Source organism: Ceratotherium simum, chromosome 37, assembly GCF_057802395.1.
Source record: "Ceratotherium simum simum isolate JZ-2026a chromosome 37, ASM5780239v1, whole genome shotgun sequence".
Classification (NCBI taxonomy): domain Eukaryota; kingdom Metazoa; phylum Chordata; class Mammalia; order Perissodactyla; family Rhinocerotidae; genus Ceratotherium; species Ceratotherium simum.
The window spans coordinates 20,777,712-20,792,152 of NC_141936.1; the positions used below are offsets into that span (position 1 = coordinate 20,777,712).

General features: G+C 38.1%; 1 protein-coding gene across 11 annotated transcripts in view; it reads left to right on the forward strand.

Moving 5' to 3' along the window:
• USP37 (ubiquitin specific peptidase 37) overlaps positions 1-14,441 on the forward strand; it is an 89,956-nt gene that overhangs the window by 44,223 nt on the left and 31,292 nt on the right. For 8 of the 11 annotated variants that reach the window (XM_087424837.1, XM_087424836.1, XM_087424828.1 and 5 more), the window contains 7 exons: positions 1,456-1,587; positions 1,755-1,878; positions 2,414-2,604; positions 8,105-8,222; positions 9,526-9,605; positions 12,271-12,435; positions 14,356-14,421. In XM_087424837.1, the coding sequence (XP_087280963.1) occupies positions 1,456-1,587; positions 1,755-1,878; positions 2,414-2,604; positions 8,105-8,222; positions 9,526-9,605; positions 12,271-12,435; positions 14,356-14,421 (876 nt within the window). The remainder of the gene's footprint in view (positions 1-1,455; positions 1,588-1,754; positions 1,879-2,413; positions 2,605-8,104; positions 8,223-9,525; positions 9,606-12,270; positions 12,436-14,355; positions 14,422-14,441) is intronic. The other 3 variants (XM_087424831.1, XM_087424832.1, XM_087424833.1) reach the window with 2 other exon arrangements.

Here is a 14,441-nt window from a genome sequence, read left to right on the forward strand (position 1 = left end):
TCTTTTGGGTACTCTGTCCTAGAAATCTTAGCAACCTCAGCCTCTCAAACTCTAGTTTCTTTCAACTCAACGTAGCAAGATTTCTGGGCTCTGTTGGGGTACCGCTTCCTGGGCTGCAGTTCACAAATTGCCTCCAGGCTGAAACCTTGCACGATGGTGGTACTCACACTGTTTGTTTCCCTTAAGGATTGCAGTCCTGTGCTGCCTGTTGTCCAATCTTTTGTCCAGTTTTTTTCATTGTTTATGGCGGTAGGGTAATTCCAGACCCTGATACTTTATTATCGTCTGAAATGGAAGTTCTGAGGGGTGTTCAAAATTGACATCATCAGTGAGCAGCCCAGGATATCATGTGCCTCTGGATGGCCTTGAAAGGACACAGGATCACTATGTGCTCTTCCAGCCTGCGCTGAATCTCATCATGAGGAAATAGCAAACCCAATATGAGGAACTTTCCATTACAAACCAGGGATGGAGGGGACTGTATTCTTCACAAATGTCAGTGTCGAGAAAGAGAAAGCTGAGTAATTATTCCAGATTAAAGAAAACTAAAGAGACATGAAAACTAAATGGATTATGTATCCTGGACTGAATCTTGTGTTTAGGGAGAAAAAAATGCTATAAAGAACATTATTGGGTAAATTAACAAAATTGGATTAAAGAAAGTATATTAGATAATAGTATATTAGCATTAAATTTTATACTGCTAGTAACTGTACTCTGCTTATAAGAGAATGTTCTTCTTATGAAATACACCCTGAAGTATTTAGAGCTAAAGGGTTCTATGCAACTTACTCGCAGATGGTTCAGAAAAATATATGTATATGGAGAGAGAGGGGTATTAAATGATAAAGCACATAGTACAAAAGGTTAACAGTTGGTGAATCTGGGTAAAGAATATTATTATTGTGCAACTTTTCTGAAAGTTTGAGAATATTTTCAAATAAAAATTTTAAAAAAAATATGTGCTTTGGAAAAAATGTTTGACAGTACCCATTAAAGTTAAACATACATATATTCTATGACCCAGCGTTTCTACTTCTGGGCATATTCTTAAGAGAAATGAATAAGTTATAGCTCAATAAAAAAATTAAAATTATATAAGAACAAATAGCTCTTTGGATAAGTACCCAGTCCTTTTAAGCATTCATTTGAAATGTGTAACTTTCCTTGAGATGAAACTAAGTTGTTAGAATGTTGTAATGCGCTGGTTCTCAAAGTGTGGTCCCCAGTCCAGCAGCATCAGTGTCAACTGGGATCCTGTTAGAAATGCATGTAATTTTAGCTTCTCTGTCTGGACCACTGAATCAGAAACTCTGGAGTTGGGGCCCAGCAATATGTATTTTAACAAGCCCTCCAGGTGATTCTCATGCATGCAATAGTGGAGAACCCCTGTTCTAGTGAACGTACTGCAGGAACTACTGTTGTCTTCAAAAGTACTATTTCTTTCATTTACAGCTTCTCCAATTTGGGAAATACCTGCTATATGAATGCTATTTTACAGTCTCTATTTTCACTCCAGTCATTTGCAAATGACTTACTTAAGCAAGGTATCCCATGGAAGAAAATTCCACTCAATGCCCTTATCAGGTAATTGTTATGTACTTATTGAGTAAGTAACAATTTCACCTTATTGATTATAGAATAATGGACTTTTAGACACTTAAAATTTTGTGCCGCTGTTAACAGTCTTTAAAATATCATGCCATCCAAGTGTTTTCTAAAACGTGCTAAACTTGTCCCTTTTGTTTTACCAGACGCTTTGCACACTTGCTTGTTAAAAAAGATATCTGTAATTCAGAGACGAAAAAAGATTTACTCAAGAAGGTTAAAAATGCCATTTCAGCTACAGCAGAACGATTCTCTGGTTATATGCAGAATGTGAGTACTAATTGCTTTTAAACACTTTAGAGATAGGGGAAATTGAAATGATTTTGGCATGTTAAACTGATTTTTATTTTAAAATGAGATTTGTATATGTGTGTTCATCACAGGTTGAAAAACCTGAGCACTTCTGGTGAGGTTCAGTATGATGCTTCTGTGTATTTTATCATATTTTAATAATGCAGATGTGGTTTGCCAGTGTAGGAACTTGGACTAGTTTAGCTATAAAAGGTATTTTAGAAAAATTAACCTTTTTTAAAAACAAAGCAAGCAGTGATTCATTTATTTGTTTATGCTAATCCAACTAATAGTTAAGAATATAAAATCCATCACTTGTTTTTTAAGAATATAAAATCCATCACTTGTTTTTATTCACAAAGTATGTACCCCAAACTTGTTAGAGTAAATCTCATCCTTTTCACGTATGTTATTGACTTCCAAGTGCTTTAGTTGTATAAATCAGTGTTAATAAGCTATTACTGGGACAAGAAGTGTTTGTTTTGATCTGATTAAGGATATTTTGCCTTCTTAGGATGCTCATGAATTTTTAAGTCAGTGCTTAGACCAGCTGAAAGAGGATATGGAAAAATTAAATAAAACTTGGAAGACTGAACCTGTTCCTGGAGAAGAAAGTTCACCAGATATTTCAGCCACTAGAGTATACACTTGCCCTGTTATTACTAATTTGGAGTTTGAGGTTCAGCATTCCATCATCTGTAAAGCGTAAGTAGTCTCTAAGAAACTTTTCCTTTGTAAATCTTTTTGGCAAGTGATTAAAACTGTTCTAGAAGGTTTTAATTATTATCTCATTTTCCTTTATGTCAGTGAGAAACATAAATATAAACATCTTTTTTCAGTGTCTTCATCGTCTATAAAAATGCTTGGTGGGGTGAGAACTAAGGAGAACTTAAATATTTTGTCATATGCTTTAGTGCTGACTAAACAGTTAATTTTGTTCTACTTTGTGTGTGTGTGTGTAATCATTGTGTGGAATATTTATTTATTTATTTATTTACTGAGGAATATCAGCCCTGAGCTAACATCCATGCCAATCCTCCTCTTTTTGCTGAGGAAGACCGGCTCTGAGCTAACATCTATTGCCAATCCTCCTCCTTTTTTTCTTTTCCCCCAAAGCCCCAGTAGATAGTTGTATGTCATAGCTGCACATCCTTCTAATTGCTGTATGTGGGACGTGGCCTCAGCATGGCCGGAGAAGCAGTGCGTCGGTGCACGCCCGGGATCCGAACCCGGGGCGCCAGTAGCAGAGCGCGTGCACTTAACTGCTAAGCCACAGGGGCGGCCCTGGAATTTTCTTTAGAAATACTCAACACCCATATATTGGCTCTCCATTCTGTCTTCCATATATCTGTTTTTCTTAAGCTGCTCAAAGTGATAGTGTTCACTGAGGTTTCTTCCAGCTATAACATTCTAGTATTTTTGACTAGAATTTTGAACATTCATGTGGACACTGTAAAGATGGTAGTTTTGTATCGTTCGTCTGTGATGTTTCTTACCTTCATGATTTCTTCAGTCTTTTTTTCACCTCAGTGGATACATAATTTTTAAAGAAAAAGTCAGTCTTACAAATACAGTTCATCTCCTTATAAAAGCTAGAGAGCCCATCAACAGTTAATAATATGATAGACAGTCATCTTTCTCTTTCTTCTAATGCACTTTCCAAACAAAATTTAAGTCAGAAAGAGAAAGTGTTTTGTTGTTGTTGTTGTTGTTATGAGGAAGATCAGCCCTGAGCTAACATCCGATGCGAATCCTCCTCTTTTTTGCTGAGGAACATTGGCCCTGAGCTAACATCTGTGCCCATCTTCCTCTACTTTATATGGGACGCCGCCACAGCATGGCTCGACAAGCTGTGCCTCGGTGTGCACCCAGGATCAGAACCTGCGAACCCTGGGCCACCGAAGCAGAGTGCTGCACTTAACCACTTGTGCCACTGGGCAAGCCCCGAGAAGTAAAGTTTTTCATTGTTAGTGTTTCATTTAATTGTGAGGGTGCCAACCAAATTTCTTTCTTGTTTTTTTTTTTTTTTTTTTTTTTTTATTTATTTATCTATCTTGTGAGGAAGATCAGCCCTGAGCTAACATCCATGCTAATCCTCCTCTTTTTGCTGAGGAAGACCAGCTCTGAGCTAAAGCCCCAGTAGATAGCTGTATGTCATAGTTGCACATCCTTCTAGTTGCTGTATGTGGGACGCGGCCTCAGCATGGTGGGAGAAGCAGTGCGTTGGTGCGTGCCCGGGATCCGAACCCGGGCCGGCAGCAGCAGAGCATGCGCACTTAACCGCTAAGCCACGGGGCCGGCCCCCAAATTTCTTTTGATAGGAAAATTTCAGCTGCCACTGATAGAAATGGCCACAGGCAGCACAGGAAGAAAGAAGGCCGCTTCAAAGCAGTGGCTGCCTGCCGCACTGTGCCAACAGCATCATCAGACACTCCAGCTGTGCAGCACCCAGATGTTGGGTGTGCAGTTGAGGTGTGCGCACCAGTGCATGAAGTCACATGGCTCACAGGATGTAGGGCACCAGGCGGCCAGGCTAAACAGTGGCCTAAGTGCGGAGGCAACAAGGTTCTGTGGGGCAGCAGTAACTACCTCCTTGAAGGTCTTGCCTTAGTTGCTTTATTAGTAATTTTCTTTAAGACAGTTCTTTAAACATGAAATAATTTCTGGCTGAAGGAAGATTCCATACACCTTACCCCTCTTATGAATTCTCCAAAGAACATAAACTATCTATAACTACATACTTAATATTCCCCATAAAACCTCCTTCTGCAGTCTTCCCTGAGTAATGACCGTTCCACACTTAGAGTTTATCAGTCCAAAATGTGTATTTCTTAACTTTCCTCTTTCTCTTACAACCCTGCATCTCATATGTCAGCAGATCCTTTCAGCTCCTCTTCAGAATACATCCAGAATCTATCCTGGGTGCACACCGACGCACTGCTTCTCCGGCCATGCTGAGGCCGCGTCCCACATACAGCAACTAGAAGGATGTGCAGCTATGACATACAACTATCTACTGGGGCTTTGGGGTGAAAAATAAATAAATAAAATTATAAAAAAAAAAAAAGAATACATCCAGAATCTGACCTCTTCACCACCTCCACTGTCACCACTTGGGTCCAAGCCACTCTCATCTCTTGCCTAGATTCTAAACTGGTGTCTGTGTTTCTGCCCTTGTCTCTCTGTAGTCTGTTTTAAACACATTAGCCAAAGTGGTCCATTTAAAAAGGAAGTTAGGGGGCCAGGCCTGGTGGCGCAAACGGTTAAGTGCGCGCGCTCCGCTGAAGCAGCCCGGGGTTAGCTGGTTCGGATCCCACGCGCCCTGACGCACTGCTTGGCAAGCCATGCTGTGGCGGCGTCCCATATAAAGTGGAGGAAGATGGGCGTGGATGTTAGCCCAGGGCCAGTCTTCCTCAGCAAAAAGAGGAGGATTGGCAGATGTTAGCTCAGGGCTGATCTTCCTCACAAAAATAAATAAATAAATAAAAAGGAAGTTAGTTCATGTCAGCCCTCTGCTCATAACCTTAAGGGTTTTATTTTAAAGTAAAAGCTGAAATCCTCACTCTGATGTACCAAATCCTGTCTCATCTGCCTTTCAGCAACCCCTTTCCCCTAATTAACTCTGTTCCATACAAACTAGCTTCCTTGCTTTTTCTCAAAAATACCAGCATTCTGGTACCTCAGGGTCTTTTCACTTACTGTTTCCTCATTCTCAAATTCTCTTTCCCCATACCTTCACATAACTAGTGCCCTCACTCCTCTTTACATAAATCCACTTGTTCAGTGAGGCATTTTCTTGCTACCCTGTCTAAACTTCTAACCTACCCTGATCTTTCACTTCCCTCTTCTCTACTTTGTTTTTCTTCCTTAGCATTTACCACTATCTAACATACTATATATATATATTTATATATTTATTTGTTTTTGTTTATTTTTTTGCTGAGGAAGATTCGCCCTGAGCTAACATCTGTTGCCAATCTTCCTCTTTTTTTTTTTTTATGTGAGCCGCTGCCAGCATGGCCACTGATGAGTGGTATAGGTCTGAGTTCAGGAACCGAACCCAGTCCACCGAAGCAGACTGTACCGAACTTAACCACTAGGCCATTGGGACTGGCCCTATATATTTTACATATATATTTTTTATTGTTTCTCTCCTCCAGTATAATGAAAGCTTCATGAAGGGAGGTATTTTTGTCTTGGTTTGTTCACTGCTACACCCCCAGTACCTAGAACAGTTCTGGCATATAGGAGGCATATTCAGTGATGCATAACAAATTGCCCCAAATTTAATAGCTTAAAACAACATCCACTTAATAACTCAGACTTCTGTAGATCAGAAGTCTAGGCAAAGTGTGGCTGAGTTCTCTGCTCAGGGTATCAAAAGGCTGTCATCAAGGTGTTGTCTGGCTATGTTCTCACCTGGAGTCTAGGATCCCCTTCTAAGCTCGTTAAGTTTGTGGGCAGAATTTAGTTCCTTACCATTGTAGTACTGAGGTGCGTCCCCATTTTCTTGCTGGCTGGTGGGTGGGACCGCTCATTTCCTGATGGCTGCCTGTAGTTTCTTGCCCTGTAGTCTCCAGGGGCAGTTCACAGCTGTGGTGTTTGCTCTCTCCAGGCCAGCAGTACATCTTTCTGACTTCTAATCCCAGACTTCCTCTGTTTGAGACCTCTAGACCCAGATTTAAGGAGTTCCTGTGATTAGGCCTGACTAATCACTAATCCTTTTTGATTAACTCAATGTTAAGATTAGTTACATTAATTATATCTGCAAAATCCCTTTTGCCATGTAAAGTAACATCATCGTGGGCGTGTTAGCTCATCACAGTAACAAGTTCTCCCATGCTTCAAGTGGGTGGAATTATCAAAGGGCACAGGTCATCTTAGAATTCTGCCTATTAGAGAGGCACTCAATAAATATTTGCTGAATGAATCACAAATATATTCTTATGGTCCCCAGTCTTCAACTTATGGCAGTAGATAACTGGAACAGGATATTGACTATTACTAAAAATGCTGATATGCAAACAAAGTGAAAAATAGTCAACTAAAACTATTTAAAAGAAATCAGTTTGCTTCCAGGTAAATTGAATGTGGTGTTTTGATCTCTGTGCCCATTTTTTAAAATTCTATAAAAATATATTCAGTGACCAAACAATTCTGCTACCTCACAAAAGTGCCTACATATGTTCACCAAGAACACATAAACAATTTTCAAAGCAGCGTTGTTCATATATTAAAAACTAGAAACAGTCCAAATGTCCATCAATAGTAATATAGAAAAATTGTGGCATGCTCAAACAGATCAATACTAGACGACAATGAAAATGGTCATATGCATATGGAAAATCCATATGCAGCAAGCATGGGTGAATCTTACAATCATGTTGAATAGAAGAGACTAGTTAAAAGAAAACATACCGTGTGGTTCCATTTATATAAGGTTCAAAAACAGGCAAAACTCAACTATTGTGTTGGAAGTCAGGATAATAGCTACCTTTTGGGAGAAAGAAAGGGATAGTGATTGGGAAGAAGCACGTGGGGAGGCTTCCAGGGAGTTCGTGGTGTTGTGTTTCTTGATTTGAGTGAGACAATTCATCAAGCTGTCTAACTTGGACTAGTTCACTTTTCTATGTGTATGTTATACCTTAGTTTTTTTAAGTTTTGGAGTTTTTTTTTTTTGAAAATATAAAACCTTAAAATTTAGCATTTTAAGAAAGTACTTAAACACTTGCAATTGAGGTTTTACCTGTATTGATTTAATAAGAGTTAAAGTAAGCATGAGAAGAGTCTTTTTTTTTTTTTAACAACAGCAGAAGCAGCTAGTTTTTTTTATTTTTATTTATTTATTTATTTATTTATTTATTTTCCCCCCAAAGCCCCAGTAGATAGTTGTATGTCATAGCTGCACATCCTTCTAGTTGTTGTAAGTGGGTTGTGACCTCAGCATGGCCGGAGAAGCGGTGCGTCGGTGTGCCCCCGGGATCCGAACCCGGGCTGCCAGCAGCGGAGTGCGCGCACTCAACCGCTAAGCCACGGGGCTGGCCCGAAGAAAAGTCTTCAATATTGTATATTTCTCATGCCTAGTCATAGTCTGTCAGTACCTGATAAGTTCTCTGGGGGAACAGTGTTGCTGAAGTATATTTGTATTTATTTTGTATTGCACAGTTAGGCTTCTAAATGCTTCCATTTGTCTTCTTTTATACAGATGTGGAGAGATTATTCCCAAAAGAGAACAGTTTAATGACCTCTCCATCGACCTTCCTCGAAGGAAAAAGCCACTCCCTCCTCGTTCAATTCAAGATTCCCTTGATCTTTTCTTTAGGGTAAGTAATATCTTTTGGTGTTTTCACATAACTAAATTTTATATATCATAGATAATTTGAAGTTGATTTCTTTAAGGTAAAGTTCAATAAAATTACTTGCCGGGGAAAAAAGTGAGAAATATTTATAAATAATATTTATTTTTAAAAGGTTGATAAATCTAGTTAACTCATTGAAGAAGAAAACTGATTGCTTAAGTAGATTATACATTTAACTCAATAGCAAGTGTTATAGACAACCTTAGAAGCAGTTACTTGTAAACAAATATTAATTTGAAGCGTATGACGTGAGATACGCTACAATTTGGTAATGTGAATTAAAATTGGAGACACTATATAAGTTGATATACTAAAATCTGAGGAATAAAAAAAATACTCTGTTTTTCCTTAGGTTGTATGTACCCTGTTAGAAACAAAACGGAAGAGTCATGTTTATCCAAAGCTGTAGATAAACATTTGTGTCTGTGATATACTGTTATAGATAGAAAGTTTCTGGGGCATAATTGGATTTGCTGCGTAGCAGCCCTTATAGCTGATGGAAATTTGTCAGGGTCACCCTTTGTCTCTATAATAGTGGTTCTTGCTTTGTTGTAGCAAATGGGCGGGGTTGTCTTCCCAAGGCTTAAAAATAAGTTCTATTCTTTAAATGATGAATGTTCAGCTCCACCCAAAGTTAAATACTCTGCTTTTCTTTTTGTTTTAATCATTCCGTACTATTCCTGTTATTGTAGAATTTGAAGCTTTTCCTATGTATCTTTACTCTCATTTTTTAAGGATTTCTTGTTTCAGTTTTCTCTAGGTAATGATATCCACCCCAAACTTTGGTCCTTTTAGAGCAGTTGTTCTTAGTGGGCTGTCACCAGAAGATTGAGTTCCATTATAAGAAAGGGGTAGAGTTACACCTAACAGACCAGGAACTCCGCCTAACCTAAAGGTGATCTTATCTCTGCTATGGCCAAATGTTAAAATCTGGATATACTTTTGGCAGTGGTTCTTGTGTATCCATGGGGAAAAGGTTGAGAATCTGCTACTATAGAGTCTAGTTACTATCCTAAATTGAGATATTTCCTTGGTTTTTTAAAAAAGGAAATTAGGAATTCTGAAATAGGGCATGATATTATAAAATAACTATATTTGAGGATTAGGTCTAATTTAGTAAGGCTTATGACTCTAGATAGAGAATTTTAAACTGGTCGGAGTTGTCATCCCACTGAACTAGTATGACTAGGGAAGATTATTAGCATTTAATGGGGTAATGCTTGTTCAACTTCATCCTTCTTTATTTTTCCCTCTTGTCTTTTTACAGGCAGAAGAACTTGAGTATTCCTGTGAGAAGTGTGGTGGGAAGTGTGCTCTTGTCAGGCACAAGTTCAACAGGCTACCCAGGTAAAATTAATTGCTCTTCAATTTTTCTTCTTTAAAGTACTTACAAATATTACTGAGTAAGTGAAGCTTACCAAAATGGGTTGATAAAGAAGGTCAGCAAAGCTGGGATATGAAGAGGGTAGAGGGTGGAAAGCTAGAACGCTCTTGCGTAAGAAAGGAAAAGGATTTGGAATGCTGAAGAGGAGAAGTCCCAAGAAGATGGCAACAAGAGGATGTGGCTGGGGAGACTTTGGAATAATGATAGGGACTTGGCTAGTAGATTTTTAATTCAGTGATGTGTAACATTCAGTTATAATTTGTTGTCCTGTATTGTGCTGTAGTCTCCCTCTCTCATCCCAAACCTTCAGTAAAAATCTGCTACACACACGTACACGGGTGTGCCTGAAAATAAAATAGGAAGAGTAATTTTCTGCAATTTGTGCATTCCTTTACTCAGGATCTTATAAGTTGGTGAGTGTCCTGTAATCATAAGAATTCTGAATTAGGAATGAAATTAACTTATATTGTATTAGCTCTGTATAAACAAATGTAAAACCAAACTAGTTAGAAAAATTATGATGTCATTATAGGGCAGCTTTTAGTTCTTTCCAAGAATAGATCTCAACCACAAACCAGGTTATTATTAACATTAAGTATTTATGCGGCACTTTGCCTGCAGAGTGCTTTACTTTTTTTTATTAGCTTCCATTTTCTATGAGTAATTGCAGAGTTTCTGGAATCTTGCCCTTAGAGACTAATTCTTTTACATTCCATTAACTGCACCTTTCTAGAAAATGAATTTCTTTTAAAGAAATGACTTTCTAAATCATAGCCGTATTATGTTGATCGTGGCCTGTCTTTTTGCTTAAGAGACTTGTTCTTTCCTAATTGTTTTGAAGCAGGAGAGTGGTGGGAACAAATCTGAAGGCCAAGGCTTGATTGTTACCAGCTGTCATTAACTGAGGAGACCAGTGTACAACTGAAAATACATGTTTGACCTGGCAAGCTGATGTCTGTTCCCCTTCCCGTTGTCTAGCTATTTGGTCTTTCAAGTGGGGAAAAAAAATAGAGAAATTTTTCTCCTTGGTTTTCTTTTTTTTTTTTTTCTGGTAGGTCACTTGTGTTAAAGGTTAATTTATTCAAAATTTACGTGAAATAGAAGCCTTTGTATCATAAATCGTAATTATTAGACTTGCTCTGTTTTTGTTCATTTCCATATTAAAGCCATTCTACTTTTATTCTTGAAGGACCTGGTATCTTTATCAGATCTGTTCATTTTTAGTCCACTTCATCTTTATAGATTGGTGGTTTTGACTATCATCTGTCTGTTTGAGGGTACCTTTTGTTTTGGTAGGATTATTTGAAAATTTAGTCAAAATATTTGACATTAGTTTTAGTTTTTTCACATCAACTGGATCCTTGTGTTCTTTCAAGTTGTTATGAATTTGAAGGTTATGGATTCTAGCATACTTTTTAAAGAGAAATATAATTGATAACTTCAGTTTACAAATTTTTGAGTTTGTGGCTTCTGTGATAAAGGTATACACGGTAAGAAAGGAAACAGTTTTCCATAAATTAGACATTATTTTTGCCTAGAATTGAGGTTTATTCCCATCTCTGAAACTCAATTTTTAAAGTGGTCTTGTGGGCTGTGGAATAAATATATTTAGTCCATCTGGCAGAGATTGTGTTCTGTATCGAAGGTGAAAAGATTGCCACAGTAGTAACTAAAAAGAAGGTTTTTATAGAGCTAAAAGCCTTTTCGGACGCACAAACCAGATTTGGCATGTAAATTTTGTAGAACTTTTTTCTAAGCGGAGAAATTTTTCTGTTTCTCTCTTAGCTTTCTCCAGAGCAAGTTCTACTGAAATAAAAATAGTTCTTGTCGAAAATCATCTTTTTTTTTTTTTTTTTTTTGTGAGGAAGATCAGCCCTGGGCTAACATCCATGCCAATCCTCCTCTTTTTGCTGAGGAAGACCAGCCCTGAGCTAACATCTATTGCCAATCCTCCATTTTTACCCTTTTTCTCCCCAAAGCCCCAGTAGGTAGTTGTATGTCATAGTTGCACATCCTTCTAGTTGCTGTATGTGGGACGCGGCCTCAGCATGGCCGGACAAGCAGTGTGTTGGTGCACACCCGGGATCCGAACCTGGGCCACCAGTAGCGGAGCGCGCACACTTAACCACTAAGCCACGGGACCGGCCTGAAAATCGTCTTGAAAAAATTAATGTTCACCATCAAACATAAGGCCTGTTTAACACTTTAATTAAATTATTGCTAGTGCTTATATAACACCTATTTTTTTTGTAAACTATGTGACATTGAAGTAAATAATTTAAGGATTTAACCCAGTATCAATATCAGGATTTAAAAATTTAGTGCTCTTGTATGATGTGTTTTATTTGGTGGGTTTTTTTCCTAGGAATATTATAAGTATTTTACCCAAACCTCACTAATCCAGCCAATGCCCGTGTTTTATTTGTATTCTTAGTACCTAGCACAGTGCCTAGCACATGGCAGGTATTCAGTAAATGTTCTTCGAAGGATCTTTAGTTTGGCCAAATGTGTTCTTTATATCAAAAGCTGTCTAACCTGGTTAGTTACGGTGATCTCTTTTCACCTCTAAGAGAGCTACCTCTACGGTGTATGAACTAGTAATGTCATCACCCACCTCCTGTTTTGCAGGATCCTCATTCTTCATTTGAAACGGTATAGCTTCAATGTCGCTCTATCGCTGAACAACAAGATTGGGCAGCAAGTCATCATTCCAAGATACCTGACCCTGTCATCTCATTGCACTGAAAATACAAAACCACCCTTCACCCTTGGTTGGAGTGCACATATGGCAATGTAAGTCCTTGAGAGAGAGTTTCTTTACCTTCCTTTTTGAAGTAGAAAGGCTTTAGTATCTCATCAAAAGAATGAGTGAACTGAATAACATGACTCCCAGGTAAAATCAGACCAAGAAGGAGATTTTAATTTTGCTTTATTTTGCAATTTTGTGTTAAATTACTGCCTGATTGAAGTAATTGAATTAAATGCTTAAACAAAATTCTTCCAAGTACATTAATTGCCTTTCATAATAAGTTACCTTTTTAGGGAGTGCTCTTACTCTTTTAGATCACTAGAAGGCAGTTTGATATATTTTGGAAGTATAAACCAAATTTGCATGATCATAAAAGTCACCTGAACACTAAAAATACCAATTCCTGTGTTCTTTCCCTACAAGTTCTATTTCAGTAGATCTGAGATAAGGATTGGGGATCGATATTTTTAACAAATGCCTTTGCTGACTCTTTGGGATATGCAAATTTGAGAAACACTATACTACGTGTTATACAAATAGATTGTGTCTTCATAAATGTGTTATCACCAATGTAAGTGAAGAACTTCAGTGACTCTTAGAAGTTTTTTCGTGAGAACAGAAATAACCTTTATCTTTGATTTTGCTCATCATGTATCCTGGGGAAACTGTAGGACTTCTCTGAGTGTTGCTCTTTCTTTTGCATACTTGCATTACTTTGGAGCCATAAATTGCAGTTCATTTTTATACTTGAACACTAGTTTGGTAGAATCTTGAGGTTCTGGGACTTTAGAGGTGAAAGGGATTTTAGAGATATTGTCTGAATTCTTAATTTTACAGAAGAGATCCAAGGAGATTAGGTGATTTTCTTTTTTTTTTCTTTTTTTTTTGTGAGGAGATCAGCCCTGTGCTAACATCTGCCAATCCTCCTCTTTTTTTGCTGAGGAAGACTGGCCCTGGGCTAACATCCGTGCCCATCTTCCTCCACTTTATGTGGGACGCCACCACAGCATGGCTTGCCAAGCAGTGTGTCGGTGCATGCCCGGGATCCGAACCGGCAAACCCCATGCCCCCGCAGCAGAGTGCGCGCACTTAACCGCTTGCGCCACTGGGCCGGCCCCTGGGTGACTTTCTTAAGGCCATACAGTTAGTAGCTGGAAGAGCCAGGTCTCTTGGCTAAAGTGGAATAAAAGACATTTCAGAAAGTGAATGAACATTTGCTAACATGAATCAGTTTTGTAAAATGTATTTCACCTTGGATTAATAATTGAAATATATACTACATCATACAACTTTACACTAATGGCCTCAGTGCGTCTTCTAATAAAGACAGACATGTTCCCAGAGAGTCTTAGTGTTTCTAGGTTTTCTCTTATGGCCTTTGTTTGGAGTAGATGTTTTTGCTTGACGCAAACTGCTGTCGGCTGGTAGAGCTGTTGCTCTCCCTGGCACTCAGTAGTACCGTCAGCGTAGGCTCTTGATGATCACAGGCCTGAAACCAGGCTGCCAGAGTCTACAATTAAGCCTAAAGACTTTGGACAAATCTTTGACTTGTCTGTAGGGAAAAGCATAGGGTGTTTGTGAACCTTAAATGAGGTAATAACATATAAGTTCTTACTACAGTGCCTGACATCTATTAAGTCCTCAATAAATGAGAGCTATTATTATTTTATTGCTTAAAAGTAAAGAACTGAGACAAGATAATTTTTCCCAAGTTGTTCATTTCATATGTATTACATTTGACTTCATTTCCAGTGCTGTTTGTTTAGCTCATTAGATGAGAGAGAGCCTAGAGATGGTATTTTGTTTTCTCTTTTGGCTTCTATTGCTAGTAAAAGTAGTATGATTATTTACTTTTCAAGAGGATATATAAGGGACTATAGTACAGAATAATTCATTTTATAAGTTAAATATATATTTTTAATAACGTAATTGTATACATTATATATTTTCTAATTTTCTGATAGTTCTAGACCATTGAAAGCCTCTCAAATGGTGAATTCCTGCATCACCAGCACTTCTACACCTTCAAAGTGAGTTATATTTCTTGTGT